Below are 17,368 nucleotides of genomic sequence, written 5' to 3'. Positions count from 1 at the left end.
TCTGTGTGTGTGTGTGTGTGTGTGTGTGTGTGTTGTGTGTCTGTTTAAAGTTGACCTGACTCGATGCTCTTCCAGAGAACTGGGGTTCAGTTCCCAGCACCCATATTGGGTGGCTAACAACCGCCAGCTTCTGGGATCTAGAACTCATCTGGACTCTAGAGGCACTTATATATAACACTCCACACAAATACATACACTATTTTAAAGCAGGCTCTTATAAGCCCAGTGCTGAGGCAGGAGGATTCCTTGGGGCTTACCATCCACCAGCCTAGAGACCTCAGTGAACTACAGGCCAATGAGAGGCCCTATCAAAAAATAGGAAAGCCAGGCATAGTGACACACATCCATAAGCCCAGTGCTTAGGCGGCAGAAGCAGGGGCAGGTGGATTTTTGTGAATTCAAGGCCATCCTGGTCTACATACTGAGTTCTAGGCCAGCCAGAACTACTACCCTTTTGCAAGATAGATAGATAGATAGATAGATAGATAGATAGATAGATAAATAGATAGATGGACAGGAAAACCCTTTTGCAAGATAGATAGATAGATAGATAGATAGATAGATAGATAGATAGATAGACAGACAGACAGACAGACAGACAGACAGACAGACAGACAGATAATATAACAGCAGAGATGGTTCAGTATATAATGGTACTTGCCACTAAGAATAGACTTGATCCTTGGAAGGAAAGAACCTGCTCCCACAAGTTGGCCTCTGACCTCCACACATGTGCCGTGGTACATGCATACTGCCACGCACCCATACTCCCTTCATCAGGCACACGTATGAAACACATGTTAAAAATTAAAGTGAAACATGAAGCACCTGAGATTTCCCGCTGGCCTTTATGTGCACACACATGCACATGCACACATCAACACACACACACACTAAGAAAAGCAAACGTTATGGCATAGTGCAGCGTCCCGGAAGTTTCGGGGCACCCTTTAGTAGGTCACAAGCCAGCTGATCCCACTGGGCTCTGTGGACACAGCTAAGCCATGGCTCTCTGGTACTTTAGGCTTGGCCAGTCAACATGCAGTTCAGCTGTGAGGCCAGCTACGGTGTGCATCTCTCCTCTCAGCTGCCCAACTGAGCGTGAATGGGGTAGGGCATCCTCGGCTGCCACCTGGGCAAGGGGTTGGAGGTATGGGTTGCTCCAGGTGAGTCTGTTACCATGGTAGCGTGAGGAGACAGAATTCAGCAGTGGGTAGCCTAAGGGACCAAGGAGCAGAAGGAAGAGGTATGGATAGAGGACACCAGGGAAAGGTGCCTGCACTTCTATTAGGAGTCTTGCGTCTATAGCTTCCTCAGGCATGCGCTCTGAGCTAAAATGCTGGAGGGCCATCACCACCACCTAGGGAGTGGCAGGAGGTGGCATTATGATGACACTATGCTTTCTGCTGGTATCCTTTGCCTGGGGCTGGACACTAACATCTAAATGGGGTTTGAGGAGAGCTCCAACTTGGGCTTCTCCATTGTCTTGTGCCCCATACTCCCAGCAACACTACAGAAGGACTCATAGATAGGACCCTCCAGGGGATAGGCTCCCAGCTGCTCAGGGGCCCCACACTTATTCACTCTTTTTGAAGGAGGGTTCCTGGTTTTAAAAAACTGGGATTATAGGCACCACCTTCCAGGCCTGTCCCCTTCTTTTCTTTCTTTCTTTCTTTCTTCCTTCCTTCCTTCCTTCCTTCCTTCCTTCCTTCCTTCCTTCCTTCCTTTCTTTCTTTCTTTCTTTCTTTCTTTCTTTCTTTCTTTCTTTCTTTCTTGTTTTTTCAAGACAGGGTTTCTCTGTGTAGCTCTGGCTGCCCTGGAACTCACTCTGTAGAGCAGGCTGGCCTTGAACTCAGAAATCTGCCTGCCTCTGCCTCCCAAGTGCTGGGATTAAAGGCGTGAGTCACCCCTGCCGGGCTCCCTTTCTTTAAATAGCTTCACACTGTGAGTGGCTAGGGGAAGAAATTAGTGTGTGTGGGGGGGACACAATCAGGATCTACCCTGCCTCTACACACCCTCTTATCCCATGTCACCTCAAGTTTGTGTCCAGAAGAGCAAGGCTCAAAGCCACAGTCTCCACACTCAAGGACCTGGCAAGGCAGTGAGAAAGCTACTGGGAGCCCCTAGGAACCCAGAGGACCTGGAGCTGCTCTGTGCTCTGGTCCCCAGATGCCCCTATCACACCCAACCTGCTCTTCCCATGGCCTCTTCCTCTTTGCACCAACTCATGTACCTCTCATACTTCCCATAGGGCGATGAGAGCTCAGGGTAGCTCTGATCAGCCGTATTTCCCTCTTTCCTTTCTTTTGCCTCTCCCTCCTCTCTTTCTCAGGGCTTGGACTAGAAGCCATGAACACTAACTAGATAAATCCTGAGCCACACCCCAGCCCCTCACTGGGGATTCTAGGCAGATGCTCTACCACTGAGCCACACCCCAGCCCCTCACTGGGGGATTCTAGGCAGGTGCTCTACCACTGAGCCACATCCCCAGCCCCTCACTGGGGGATTCTAGGCAGGGGCTCTACCACTGAGCCATGAATCCCCCAGTGAAGGGCTGGGGAATTTTATGCAAGTGCCCCACCTACCCTCCCTAGTCCAGCACTTCTGCCCCCTCCTCTTACCAAACAGTTCTTTCTCACTCAGGGCATAGACACTCCCCACTGCCTATCTTTGGGAAATGCAGAAGTCCCCTCAGATGGAGAAAGGGGAAATGTGGGGCCTCAAAAGAAGTGAGGCCGGGACTCTTGAGAGGAGCGGCCCCAAGCCTGCCCAGAATGACCCGGAACTGTGTGTTCCAAGGGTCTGTCTTCTACATGCCTGTGAGCAGACACAGACAAGATGTCCTGCACGGTCACTGAGGACTAAGAGCCATCAGGACTGAGAACAGGAGTCCCATGTTAGCTTCTTGGGGGCTCTGCCTTCTTCCTAGCTCAGCAGGGGCCCTAGATGGAGGAGTTTGCATGTTTTCCCTTAGGGTTTCACCACTAGCTGGAATAAGTCAGGAGCTAGTGTGCCAGGGCTGGGAGAGATGAACAACAGTGTGGTGACATTCAAACTAGAGACCAGGGGACATCCTGAACTGCATGTCCGGACTGACACTGTGCAGGGACACTGACCACAGTTTCCTCCACAATGCCCAAGGAGTCATGGGGACATCATTGGGAACATCCAGTCCACACCTCTCCTCCAGGAATTGAGGGGCCTGGAGGCAGGAGGCCAAGGGGTCATCCGTGTGAAATCTCTGTGTGGGGAAATACCCTTGTCATGGCCCTGCCCTCTGCAGCGCACTCGCTATTACACAACACCAGGCTTATTCCAGACACTTCCAGCACTGAGACCCTGTCCCTGTGAGCAACCATGCCAGCAGCTACCACCACCGTCTGGTTTTCTCTTTCCCCACTGTTCACCAGCTTGGACATGATGAGTGGCCTTCTGTGCCAGGCTTCTGTCATAGAGCATGGTGCTGCTCACCCACAGTGGGGCCTACCCTTTTTTTTTTTTTTTTAAGTCTAAAGAAGTTTCACGGAAGCACTATTCTGGAGACTGGTTAGCAGAGTCTCTGGCAGTAAGGTATCCACTGACATTACATCTGTCTCTTGTTCAGGCCAGGCACAGGGGACTGCCTATTAGAGGGTGACACTCTTAGGACTGAGGAGCCTCCTGGATAACTGCCTATCTTCTCTCAACAGGGACAGCAGGTCAGACCTGGGGACTTGAGCACGCGCTCCCCCGAACTGGGTTTTGGAGAGGTCTCAGACAGTGACAACCAGGGCTTAGAGGAAAGGAAGCAACCCCTGGAGTTCCAGACCAGACATGTGCCAGTGGCTCATTTGCAGCCCCTGTCACATTTCCTGTCCTGCCAGAGACAGAGGCTACCGGGTTAAGAACCCACTATCCCGGCCATCCTTTCCAATGCCTATGTGGCTGGGAAGGCAGCAGGTGGAGACGGGCCTCTGTGTGGGTGGCCTGGGCCTTGGGATATGTCTAGGGGTCCAGAAACTTTGAGAGTTTGTCCTGGCTTACAGATATGGAGCTGTGTGACCATAGGGCCCTGCCACACTCCCCAAGGTCACAGTCGGAAACTTCCCTCTGAAATTTGGAGATGTCGGGGCGGTGTGTGTGCCCTCATACCTGAGTCCACCTTGCATTGTACCCACCCCTCCTTCGCTGCCCTGTAAGTGACTGGGTGGCAGCTGCCCTGGCTCCTGCCCCAGACTGTCCTGCCTCCAGCCAAGCCTCAATGGCTGCCTTTCATGGGGAGGGTGGGCGACAGGGCAGGCAAACAATGGCCTTTGTTGTCCAGGACCAGGCCACCCCCTCCTCCAACAGACATGGCTTCCTGCCCCTTTTCCTCCCTGGTTGTACCAAGCGGGGACATCTTGGTGCTGTTGACTTCTTGACCTTTGACCTGAAGGTCACCGTGCAAATAGGAAGCAGGGTGAGGATGAGGGGGAGACTCTCTGAACAGCAGAGCTCTGCCTGGCCTCGGTTCTCCTTGTATGCTAAGGCAGTGTGCTCAGCACAACAGTGTTTGCGGATGGCCAGGGTGACACACCCTGGGGTGGCTGGTAGGGTGAGGAGGTCGGGTCCTTTGAAACAGCGACAGTGGAAGCTAGGGAGGGCATTCCAGGACTCAGATAACCCCATTTCCTGTCTTCGGTGTAGTGTAGGCTTGTCCCATGTGTGAGCCTCAACATTTGGTTCTATAGTGCTCTTGGATCTGCCCACGTGATAGGCTCCATGTGAAGAGTCACTGGCAAGGTCAGCCAGGCTGTTCACAAGCCCTGTGTCCCAGCCAGTCTGCGTGCAGGAGGTAGGTCTGATGGACTTGCTGGACCGCTGGAACTGTCTTGACTCATTTAGCTTCACCTCAGCCCGGACCCTTTGGAAGATGAGGGAACTGAAGCCCAGAGAAGGGTGGCGGCGATGGTCCCCCTGCTGCCTTGTCCATGAGACCAGTTAGCGAGGTCCAGCTAGGGAGCTTCCTGGCGGCTGTTGTGTGACTCTGTGAACAGTGTCTCCAGGGGACCAATTGCTTATGTATGAGATGGGGGGCACAGCTCAGAACCCCAGTGCCTGGAGTCAGGGTCTGGAGCTGGCTCCCAGCACCCTCTCCCCACCAGGCTGTGTTCTGCTGGTTAGTGAGCAATCAAAGAAGAAAACAGGAAGGGATGTGGGACACTCATACTGGAGGGTTCCTATGTATGACCAGAACACCAGGAAGTCTTTAAGCCAGAGGACACATGATATAGAGTCCCAAGGAAACCAGTCCCTGAGAGGTGTCAATTTGCACCAGAGCTAAGGTATCAGGCATTCTCCTGAAGGGGGGGGGCCCTGCCTGAACCCGCCTCTGGTCAGGGAGCCCCAGCTGGACCAGTGTAGAGGGCCGACCATCTATCACTGGATTCAGAAAGTCTTCCTGCTATGGCTGATAAGAGAGAAAAGACCTTCCAAGGATACCCAGAGGGTGAATGGATCTGTTCCCAGAGCCAAGCCAGGAAGTAGCAAGAAGGGCCAAGCAGATGGTGGTCACCCACTGCCTACCTGCTCCTGGGATCCCAGGTTCCTGAAGATGGGAAACACGACTTCTAGGGAGAAGGCAGAATGCAGGCCAAATATGCCAAGGAGGTGTATAAGACTCATGAGCTTCGATCTCAGCCCTGTCATCCACATGGACCCTCTGTCTTACCTGGAGCTGGAAGGTCCTTGTGAGGTGGCCACAGGCTAGCCCATCAGAATTTGAACTTGTGCACACTGGAGCCTGCCCTTGGCCTCTCTTACAGGTGCAAAAGGGACCCAGGGAGCTTCAGGACAGAGCCCAAGTGGCCAGAGCAGTGGGCAGGGAGTGGCTGAGCCCTGGGAACACAGAGTCTGAACCTCTTGGGCATGTTTGCCTGCATGTGTGTCTATGCAACATGTGAGTGCAGTGTCCATGGAAACCAGAAGAGGGCACCAGATGCCTAGAACCAGAGTTACAGTTCCCTAGGTGTAGTGGCCAACAGAAGCAGACAGATGCTTGCAGCCAGAGGCAGGGTGTGGTTAAGGTCACGGGGTCTCAGTTTCTCTGGTGTCTCTGAGGCCAGGCTCTGTGCGGAACCTTCCATTGGTAGTACCCCAGTAGGAGAAACCAGATGATGTGAATACCTGTCCCATTCAGAATGGTCTCACAGCAGTCCTGAGTATGGACCATCCACTTCACTCACACCTGGTAAGCTTCCTGTCACACTCACAGCGAAGCCACGTGCTCACTGCCTTGAATTAAAAGCAAAAGCCTAATTTACATATATCCCACACAATTTACATATACTTTGGACATTCTGTTTGGAATGCCGTTCTTGAAGTTTGCAGGTTATGAAACTATGTGAGTATAGAAGATACCGCAGTGTCCTCCCCACCCCTGCAGCCCAGTTTGCCTGCTGGAGATGAATAATGTGGTACGCCCGCCCCAGGGCCCAGCCTCTCTCCCGCCTGCCTTGCTGCCTGGAGCTCGTCCTGTGGGTAGCAGGGCCGAGTGCAGGGCACCGTGGTTGCTTAAATGTCCCACAGCTGAGGGACATCAGGTTCTTTCCCACTTGTGAGGATCAAGAATAAAGTCCCCAGGTCAGTTGTGGTGCATAGCTGTCACCCCAGCACTCCAGAGGCTGAGGCAAGAGGATCATAATGAGTTCAAGGGTAACCTGGGCTACATAGTGAGACCCAACTCCCCTCTTCCAACTCAAAAAAACAGAAAGAAATCTCCAATCTGGACTGTGTGCTGGCCATGCCACTGTATGGCCACAGGCGCGCAGAAGAGCCCATGATTCCACGTTGTCACCCCAAGGAAGGTGCCACCCCAAAGGTATGCTTCATCTGTAATTGGCTTGTAGTGGCAGGGAATGGTGACTTCCGCCTCACAGGGATGTGTGTCACTGAGCCCTCTGTGTGTGTGTCCTGTGCTTTCCCTGTGGACTATGGGCCAAGCACTCCCAACCTCCGCAGCTGGCCCCAGCCCTGTAAACCATAGGCATCTAATCAATGCTGACTGAACTTCATAGCCTCTGCCTCAGGACCAGCTAGTTCTTTCAGGGAGAAGGTCACTTCTGGTTCTACCTGATCTCAAGTGTGCCCAGAGGGGTAGCTTGGCTGGGCTGCTGAGCAAGGACCCTGGGTTGGGTGGACAGGAGCCATCCAGCCAGGCCTACGGGTCTGGGCAAAGGCTCAATACCTGTCAGCCCTTGGCTGGCCAGATTCCCATGGTATCAAGAAGGAAACAGAGCTCTGAGAGAGGCCTGGACTCTGTCAGGGTCAGGCCAGGGATGCGTTGTTACAGAAACATCTCTTGTGTTGCCGTTGTAGGGCCTAAAGTATAGGCACAGTGGTAGCTTGTCGGAACGCTGGTCGGTCCCATGGTCGGTCCCAGAGCGTATCAAGACATGGGCCTGGCCTAGCAGAGGACCCACTGCTTCAGGGCCCTAAGCCTGATGCCCTGTAGGAGCCTCAGAGGGGCAGCAGAGTTCAGTCCACCCCAGCTTGGAAACCGAGTCTCCCGATGTGTTCCTGCCACCTGCTGGCAACCATTAGAATAGCAAGCAAGAAGCGTGCTCCCGCTGGCTGGCTCCCAGCCGTAAAGCATGGCTCTGGAGTTGGGGGGGGTGGGGGGGTGGTCCGGGCGAGCTGCTGCAGTCTTGCTGCCCCTTGACACTCCACTTCTGGAGTCCATGATCAGCTATTCAAGCCTAGAGAATCTGGTCTCGGAAGCTGAAAGGAGGCCAAGCTGACTTACTGCCCAGTTAGGTGTTTAACGAGTCGGTCAACAAACATTTTCAAAGTGGGTCCTGCCTTGGTTGATGGTATGTCTTGGTGACTTGGTATCCAGGCACGGAAAGATTTGTCTACCAAGGTTATGACAAAGGAGAGACACAAGGCACATCATAGCCCCAGAGAGGCCCCATCCCTTGAGAAGTAGGGGGAGGTCACAGGCCTCTTCTGGCATGTCTCGAGACTGATAGTCCCACAGGCGCCAGCTGCCCCCTCCCTGACGCCGGGCTGCTGCCTTTTTATGGCCACATGTCTCTGAGAGCACAGAAAATAGCCCCTTGTGTTTGGTGATGGGGACAGGGCTGCCTGGCAGCAGGCAGCAGAGGAGGAGATGCTGGGGGAGGGTGGGGAGGGAGTTTGATGTGAGCCGGCCCGGCTGTCAGGGCCTGGCTTCCATGTGATTGTGTGATCATGATACAGGGGCTACACTCCTACCCTTGAGCACACTGTTGGCAGTCAAGGTTTTCCAGGACCCTCTTTACCAATGAAACCTACCCTGACACCCAGGAAGAAGGGAGATAGCAAAGTTCGTGGCCCTGTACTGTGCCCATCCAAGAGGGAAAAAGTGGCCACCAAGTACATGTCCACGTGCGGGGGGGTGGGGGGTGTCTCACAATAGCCCGAAACTTCAAGCAATGCCGGCATCCATCAGCACTCACCAGAAAATGTTACTGCATCACTAAGGGATGTCCCATGAAGGGGGGTGGGGCAGGGCAGTGAGCCAAGAAGAGCCCAACCACATCAGCTCCTTGTAGATGCATGGGACTGGCCAGGCACAGCCAAGCTGGGAAGCAGGGAGTTCGGAGAGTCCGGGAGTGCCCGTTTCTTTCTTTCATTGTTTGCTTTCTTTGTTGTTGTTCCTTTGTTTTGAGACAGGGTTTCTCTGTGTAGCCCTGGCTGTGCTGAAACTCACTCTCTAGACCAGGCCAGTCTCAAACTCAGAAATCCATCTGCCTCTGCCTCTCGAGGACTGGGATTAAACGGGTGCGCCACCGCTGGGGAGAGTGCCTGGTTTTGCCAAAAATGAAGTAGCAGAACTGAGGCAGAAGTGTACCAGGGTCCCCAGAGCTAGCCAACCCCAGAATCATGAACCTAGAGCTCTGGGAGGGTCCTTCTGGCCTCTGGCATCGTGGGACTAGTAACTCAGTCTGTTCCTGTCCCTTCTCATGCCCAAGAACCTCTTTCTTTCTGTGACATTAGACTTGTCTGGTAACCCTGGGCCACCTCAAATCTATTGTCCCCAACCTCATTCTTTTTTTTTTTTTTTTTTTTTTTTTTGAGACAGGGTTTCTCTGTATAGCCCTGGCTGTCCTGGAACTCACTCTGTAGACTAGGCTGGCCTCGAACTCAGAGATTCACCTGGCTCCCAACCTCATTCTTAAATCCATTGTCCCCAACTACATCCTCAGGTCTTGCTTCTTCGGTGGGTTGTCCAGGTGGGAGAATCTGGGGCAAAGGGTGGCCTAGGCTCCAGAGCTTGTGGTCTGCTGGGAGGATCAAGGCTTCTCTGGGCAGTGGGTTACAGGTCAATGGCAGAGCAGACAGGGAAATGAGACCTGCAACCCTCGGCTGTGTCCACCCCACACGGGAGGGTCCTTGGGACAGGGACAGCGATCGGGTCAGCTCGGTGGAGACTCCTTGACTGTTTCTCTTCCCCAGGATACCGTGAAGGCCTTCTCTGGAAGCGTGGGCGGGACAACGGACAGTTCTTAAGCCGGAAGTTTGTGCTGACGGAACGAGAGGGTGCCCTGAAATACTTCAACAAAAACGATGTGAGCCTGGCATGAAGCAAAGGGTGACCTTCCCACGTGGGGTCCTGGCCTCCCCTGGGTCTTCAGGGGTGGGGATTAAGCTTTTCTACTGGAGCATGGGTGCCTTCTTTCAGTTCCGTCCCTGTCAGTCCTCCCGGGGAGCACCCCTCATGATGGATCCTTCTGGGGAAATACCATCCGTGTATGCATCCACACACTAACTCCTCCACCCCCATCCAGGACTGACCCCGGTCCCTTCCTGGTGCCTTCAGGAGCCAGGCCTGGGGTGGGTCTGCTGGGAATGGTCCTGGGAAGCCTGAGGCTCCCACTGTTGGATGGGATGAGAACAGATGGGGATAGTGCCTTGGGTCAGCTGTGTGACAGTGGCAGGGCAGGACCCACCTGGAGGTGGATGGCTGCAGCCTTGCTGTGGGGCTGGCTTCGTAGAGTGATGGAAGGTGTGCCCAGCTCTGTGGTACTGTCGTCCAAGAGGGCAGCAGCTTCCTGGCCTGCTTTATGTGTGGGGTACTGCCTCAGAGATGTTTAGCAATCGTCCTAGGGCCACCCAGCCAAGTGTGTAGTGGCCCTTTCTCTGGGTCCCTTAACACCTAGAAGGGGCCACCTTTTGGGGTGGGGGACACCAGGATACACACCTGGAGAAATGCTCTGACGTAAGGTCTGGCTGAGGCAATAGGGACAAGGCTAGTCATACAGCTCCCCGGAGCTAGCCAGGACCACTGAAAGACCTTCTGCCTTGCCTGCAGGTGACCTGGATGGATTGGTCTGGGAACAGTGAACAGTAGCTAGGATCGTGGGGGGTCAGGGGGAGGTCTTGGTGAGCAAACTCCAGATGCACAGGCAAGCAAGAATTGGGTCAGGACAGGACAAAGGGTCACAGATTAGAGGACATTTTACCCAGACACCAAGTGTCATTTAGTCTCCATCACTCAAGGAAGTAGAAATTTACCTTTCAACCACAGACCAGGAATCTGGGGGTCAGAGAGGTTTAGTAACTTGCCTAGGGCTGCACAACACGCACAGCAGGTGTACTGCTGGCCTCCTACTGTCTGGGATTCCCACTAGCCTTCCTTCACAGGCCAAGGAGCCTAAGGCTGTCATGAAGATCGAGCACCTGAATGCCACCTTCCAGCCGGCCAAGATCGGCCACCCCCATGGCCTGCAGGTCACCTACTTGAAGGACAACAGCACCCGAAACATCTTTATCTACCATGAAGATGGCAAGGTGACCTGGGTGGACTGGTCTGGGAACACTAAACAGTAACTAGGATCACGGGGGTCTTGGCGGGCACTGCTAGGTGGGTGGGGAGAGGCGAGGCAATGCACCCCGCCCCCAAGGGGCACGAATCCAGCCCTGCCCTCTGTGCTGCAGCCGTCTCTGTATGGGCAGAAGGATAGCCCAGGCCAACACTAGAGCCTGTATACTTTCATCTTGTAGCTCTGATGTGCGCCTCTTCAAAGTGTGTATCGCATGTGTGCGTGCGTGCATGTGTGCGGAAAGGCCAGGGAAGCTGGAGTTCGGGCTGATCCCTTGGGAAGTTGCCACATACCTGCTTTGGGCACCAATTGCTGGCGAGTTAAGGGTCTCCCACACTTCTGCTCCCCTGTGCCCTCACACCTGAGAGGTCTTTATCATGTTGTGTTCAGGGTCTGTGGCCTGTGACTATATAAAACTACTAGTGGGATCTGAGCTCTTCTATCCAGCACACTGTCTTACTTACCTGAGATAAACAGCCATGTTTGCTGGTCGAGGCCAGTGTATACCCCAGCTCCAGGCTGTCTGGACCTCTAGGGACATGGGCGGACTGTTGTGGGCCTTACCTCTTCCCTCCCCATCTTAGTCCAGTCTGTGCTGCTTTATGCTGTTTTTTCGTTTTTTGTTTTTGATTTTTCGAGACAGGGTTTCTCTGTGTAGCCCTGGCTGTCCTGGAACTCACTCTGTAGACCAGGTTGGCCTAGAACTCAGAAATCCGCCTGCCTCTGCCTTCCAAGTGCTGGGATTAAAGGCGTGCGCCACCACTGCCCGGCCTACACTTATTTTATTCCTTTTTTTATTTTTTGGCATGTCATTGTGGCATGTGTATATTTTTTCCATGTGTGTGGGTACACAAGTGTGCAGGTGTGCATGCATTCATGTGGTGGCCCAAGCTTCATGCTGGGCGTCTTTTGCAATCACTCACCACCTAATTCATTGAGGAGGGTTCTCTCCGTTGAATCCAGGGCTTGATGATTCAGCTAGCAGCTGGCTTGCTCTGGGGATCCTGTCGCTGGATTTGTAGGGAAGCCACCTGAGGCCCTTGAGGGACCTAGATGGGCCCAGATAGACCCATATACATTTCATCTCATGTGCAGCTGGCATGTAGCTATCCTGGGGCTCCTACCCACACATGCCAGCTCATCTACTGGCTAGCATCCAGCCCATGGCTCTTCTCTGTGTCTTGTCGATTTAACTTTTTAATAAATGTCTCTCAAGCATAGGTGGGACATAGTGACACTTGCCTTTGATTTAGCACTTGGGTGGGGGCAGAAACAGGCAGATCTCTATGAATTTATAGGGCATTCTAGTGGTCTACAAAGTGAGTCCCTGGTGCCCAGGGTCACCTGTAGGGAGAAGGCTGCGTCCCCAAAGCCAAGGATTTGAGAGGGCTGATGCTGGGATAAGTGTGAGCCATTGCAAGCATTGTGAAGGTGATCAGCCGCAGAAGGCTTCAGGTCTGTCCCACAGCATGGGGTGGACAGCTCAGGGAGAGCAAGAGAGAGGGGAGATTAGAATGGAGAAAGTCAGTCAACTGGGGGGGGGGGCAAAGAAGAAGTGGGTAGGGCCAGTTGTGAGTGGGAACATGTGGACAGGACTGTGAGAGGCAGCAGTAGTGTAGGGAGTAGATGCAGATGACACACGCTGGGGTCTGCCTCATTCTAGTGTTTACCAGAAGCACCAGGAAGACAAAAATGAACAGGTTCAGAGTGAGGCAGGTGGAGTCTCTGTGGCGTGGCCACAAGGCAGAGCCATAGTCATAGCTCCAGGCCACTGTGAACCCCTGCCAGGACTGGGAGACCCCAGATGTGTGCAGGATCTGGGAGGAGGCCAGCTGGACAGAAAGCTGGGTGCAGAGAGATAGCTGTGACACGCAGAGCTCAGATGTCAACCTCACTCAGTCCCCTGCCTCAGCCCGTTCCCTGATCATGGTCACCAGACTACCCCATCTTGGCACAAGGAGGAGGCAGGCTGTGGGGGTCCATCCCACTTTGCATCTCTTACGGCCACTCAGAGTATCAGCCCAGATGAGGGGGTCTGTGGGGGAGACAGAGGCTCAGGAGCCACTACTCACTGCAACTTCGGCCCTCAGGAGATCGTGGACTGGTTCAATGCACTGCGAGCAGCCCGCTTCCACTACCTGCAGGTGGCTTTCCCAGGAGCCAGTGATGCAGATGTGAGTGGCTGTCCCAAAGTCACCCCGCAGGGCAGAGGAGTGGGGAGGGAGGTAGCCATCTGGGGTGGGTCACAGGACTGAACAAGGGCATAAACAGGTCCCCAGAAAGGCAGCAGGGTTGACTGTAGTACTTCTTTCTGGGGCTGTGACCCAGCTTGGGGAGACCATGCCATGCTGTGTGCAGTCTAGGGGATGACACAAGGGTGGGCCTCACCACCATCTGTTCTGTCCCAGCTGGTGCCCAAGCTCTCTAGGAACTACCTGAAGGAAGGCTACATGGAGAAGACAGGGCCCAAGGTAGGTGAGAGCAATGTGCTTCCAGGCCTGTTCAAGGTCAGCCATCTTGTTTTTGTCTGTCTGGGGGTGGCTTGGGGGTCAGGCTGGGCAGCTGGCTGAGGGGTTGAGGGTCACTAGGTCACTGGACTCACTGGGCACAGATGGAGTACCAGCCCTTTCCTGAGTGCATCGAAAAGTGTTCCGGGACTGGCCACTTTGTCCTCTGGCCTTGAGCTTCAGGGTGGTTCTTGAGGTCTCTTGTCTGTGCTCTGGTGCTGGGATGAGGATCCAGGATGTAGGAGAGTGACCTGGTTGCAGGTACTGGGGGTTGAGTCAGCCCGAGCCTCCAGCCCTCAGGCCCCTCTTCAGCAGGGACCTTCACATTTGCTCTGCAATGTGAAAGTGGTCGATTCTAACCTGAATCTCACGCATGGCCAGGGTTCCTCACGCACTGGTTGGCCAGAGTGGCGCCCACTGGGTGTTGAGTGTGTGGGGGGGGGCCTTCTGGGGCAGAGGTACACCTTAGGCCTTGCTGACTGCTCACTATCCTCCCTGACCCACAGCAGACAGAAGGCTTCCGGAAGCGTTGGTTCACCATGGATGACCGGAGGCTCATGTACTTCAAAGACCCCCTGGTAAGGAAGGTCTGGCTATTGTCCCCTGACTGACCTGTTTCAGGGACTGACTGGTGAGGGAACAGGACTGGGATTCCTCAGGGTCCCAAATACTCACCTAACTGGACCGGGAGAGGAAGGAGAGGGTTCCGTCCTCATGCCCCAGCCTCCTCTCACCCGCAGGATGCCTTTGCCCGAGGGGAAGTCTTCATTGGCAGTAAGGAGAGCGGTTACACGGTCCTGGAGGGCCTCCCACCGTCAACCCAGAGTCACCACTGGCCCCATGGCATAACCATTGTCACCCCTGACCGCAAATTCCTGTTCACTTGTGAGACGGAATCAGACCAGAGGGAGTGGATTGCGGCCTTCCAGAAGGTGGTGGACAGGCCCATGCTGCCTCAGGAGTACGCAGGTGAGAGGTGCAGGCATAGGGCAGGAGGGTAGCGGTGGGGTAGGTGAAGCCCCCTAGTATGGTGTGGCACCCCAGCAGACAGACTCCTGCTGCTGGCCAGGGGCCCCTGGACAGGCTGTGGAAGGGAGGCCTCAGGTTGTGGAGTGGGGGGTCACAGGCTGTGGAGGGGGGTTCACAGGCTATGGAAGGTGGATCACAGGCTGTGGAGGGGAGTCTGAGTGAGCTGGCAGCTCCCAAGGTTAGAACATTCCCATTTTTAGTGGAAGCCCACTTCAAGCATAAACCCTAAGGAAGAGAGCCCGGAGGCCCCAGGATTCTGCGCTCATGTGGCTGGACAGGCGGCGTTGGACAGTTGGGGAGCCCAGCCTCCGGGCCTACACTCTGTTCCATGGTGTGGCCCAGGCATGGCCAGGAGGGGCTCAGGCAAGCCCATTGGGTAGACAGTTTTTCAGAACCTCATTAAAGTTGACTTGGTTCTGGGCCTCACCTGACCCTGGCCCTGTCACAGTGCTCCCAGCCACGCCCAGCCGACCCATCCACTTTCCTGCTGCTGGAAGCCTTGCCTCCCAACTTGAGCAGGACCCGACTAACTCTTCTGGCCTGAGGGGATCTTGGCCTCAGGACAGGACTTGGTGCTGGGCTGCTGTGGACAGCCATGGACAGCCATGAACAGCTGTGGCAGCGGGCTGGCCTGGCTGCTGGGGACTCACTCTGGGACGTGCCGCATGCCTCCCCTTTCCTCCCCCCACCTCAACAAGTATTTATTGAGCACTTGCTGTGTGTCAGTCAGGGATCAAGGGTCAGGGGTCAGCTCTCCTTCCCCTAGGGCTGACCCAGCTGGGGCATTGGGGGTCAGGCATTTTTCCAAGAGAACTGTGCGCACAGGCCCTGAACCCACCTGCTTGGGGCCCCCAGTCCCCTGGGGACAGCTGGCTGGGGCAACTGGGAGGGAGCCTAGCCTACAGGGTGCTGTGCATGGAGCCCAGTAGTGGTTTCCTTGGGAGCCAGGGAGCACCCTACCACATCTGCTTTTGGGCGCCAGTGCCCAGCTCGGTGCTGTCCCCGCTTTGTAACCCATGCCCCCTCTGGCCCTGACCTTACAGTCTTCAAGCCCTTGATGAATGAGAGCCCAAGCCAAGAGGTGGCCATGGGCAGGAGTGGCTGCCCCCAGCCCTGATTGCTGCTGGCAGGCCAGTAGTTAAAGCTACCTGTATTTATTTCCCCTGCTGCCCTCTGGCCACCCCAACAGATGGGCTCTCTTCTATGGGATCCTCAAAGGGGGCAGGTCCTGGCCGCTGGACAGCTGGGGAGCATTGATGGGGGAACACATCTGTGAATGACCTGGCCCCTCATCAAAGCTACACCCCAGGGAGCTGGGGGGAGGGGTCCTTGATTGGGCTTCTGCTGCCCTGTGTCATGTCCCCTGGAATAAAGTGTGGCTCTGGCATTGTCCCTTCTGTGTGTCTGTGGCTGAAGTGGGGAGGAGTGAGCCAGTATTCCCTTTGCCCTGGCAGCCTCCCTTTGGGCAGTAAGGGACATGAGAAGAACCACGTCACTTCCATGGCTGGCCTGAGACAGAGCTGGCCTGACTGCAATCTGTGTCCTATAGTCTCCAGCCACCATGCTGGGTGTGTGTTTGTGAGAAGAGAGAGCCAGCCCCAGGAAGGCCCAGCCCCTGGACTGTCTAATCCTAGCAGGGTCCCAGGGTTCCCCTACCACAGCCCATACACCTGGAACCCCTCCTAGGCTATCTCTGCCCACATCTGCTAGCCTCTGGGCTATGACAGAGGCCCTAGATTGCACTCTCTTGGCAAGAGCCCAGGCACGCAGCTTGCCAGGAATGCTCAGGGACATCTTCGGTCAAGTCTGCAGTGCCAAGCCCAGGTGTGTCCCCATGCTTCTGGCTCGGTTCCCTCAGCCCTCTCTTGGAGAAACTCTCCCACTTGAGTGGCGCTGGGTCTGGAACCTGGGGGACCTGAATGTATCAGGCAAGCACCATGCCACTGAGTTACAACCCAAGTCCCTTTCCCACTGCTAAGGCCCTGGGGAGGCAGAGGCTTCCCAAGTAGCCCAGGGTCCCCACCCTCTTCCCTTCCAGTATCACTTTACTGATGGGCTTGCTCCAATGATTTCTGCACGTAGTGTTGTACTAACAACACTGACCACCTTGACATTTGCCCAAATAACCACAGAATGACGCGGGGAAGATTTTCACTAGATCGAAAGCTGGCAACTCAAGAAGAGCTGGTGTGTCCTTGGGTATCTTTCAGCCAGGGGTGATGAAGCACAGCTCAGCCAGGACCCAGCCTGTACAAGGGCTAAGAGGAGGATGACAGTCCAGTTGACATCACTGCATGCAACTGGCACAGTAAACAGTTGCCATATCCCAAGGAATAGGATGCGTGTAGAGGGGGCAGTGTGTTGCAGAGGCACATGCAAGGAACACAGCGTATGGGAAGGATCCCACACGTCTCACATTCCTGCACAAATGCTAGCTTTCCTCTGTACTCAGCTAGGGTTAATCCTGCCCAACCTTATATATACACAAAATTTTAATTCTATTTCAAAACAGATCAATGACAATGTTCTACAATTCATGATTCCAAGCAATTGTCATAGCTGAGCACAGGAAGCTCTGGCCCATGCCCAGCAGGTTCTGTGGCCAGGCCCAACTATACTATACCTATTCTTAATTTGATTTTTTTGAGATAGGGTTTCTCTGTATAGCCCTGGCTGTCCTGGAACTCACTCTGTAGACCAGGCTGTCCTCAAACTCAGAGATCCTCCTGCCTCTGCCTCCCAAGTACTGGGATTAAAGGTGTGTGCCACCACTGCCTGGCTTCTTCTTTTTTAAAAATTTATTTACTGTGTGAGTACACTATAGCTGTCCTCAAACACACCAGAAGGGGGCATCGGATCCCACCACAGATGGTTGTGAGCCACCATGTGGTTGCTGGGAATTGAACTTAGGACCTTTGGAAGAGCAGTCAGTGCTCTTAACTGCTGAGCCATTTCTCCAGCCCCAGTGGCCTCCCTATTTCTAAGTCACCCCTTCACTGAGCTTCCCAT

The 17,368-nt window shown here is 54.5% G+C and overlaps 1 protein-coding gene across 1 annotated transcript in view; it reads left to right on the top strand.

The window, feature by feature from the left end:
- The window catches only part of Adap1 (ArfGAP with dual PH domains 1), a 52,956-nt gene extending 37,206 nt beyond the window's left edge, over positions 1-15,750 (top strand). Inside the window, exons 5-11 of the mRNA XM_031338483.1 lie at positions 9,457-9,569; positions 10,645-10,791; positions 12,914-12,997; positions 13,232-13,294; positions 13,837-13,908; positions 14,071-14,299; positions 14,560-15,750. Coding sequence (XP_031194343.1) covers positions 9,457-9,569; positions 10,645-10,791; positions 12,914-12,997; positions 13,232-13,294; positions 13,837-13,908; positions 14,071-14,299; positions 14,560-14,588 — 737 coding nt within the window. The 3' untranslated portion in view covers positions 14,589-15,750. The remainder of the gene's footprint in view (positions 1-9,456; positions 9,570-10,644; positions 10,792-12,913; positions 12,998-13,231; positions 13,295-13,836; positions 13,909-14,070; positions 14,300-14,559) is intronic.
- The last annotated feature ends 1,618 nt before the right edge of the window (positions 15,751-17,368 follow it).

This window comes from Mastomys coucha, unplaced genomic scaffold (genome assembly GCF_008632895.1).
Source record: "Mastomys coucha isolate ucsf_1 unplaced genomic scaffold, UCSF_Mcou_1 pScaffold22, whole genome shotgun sequence".
In the NCBI taxonomy this organism is placed as follows: domain Eukaryota; kingdom Metazoa; phylum Chordata; class Mammalia; order Rodentia; family Muridae; genus Mastomys; species Mastomys coucha.
This window is presented reverse-complemented; position numbering and strand designations above follow the sequence as displayed.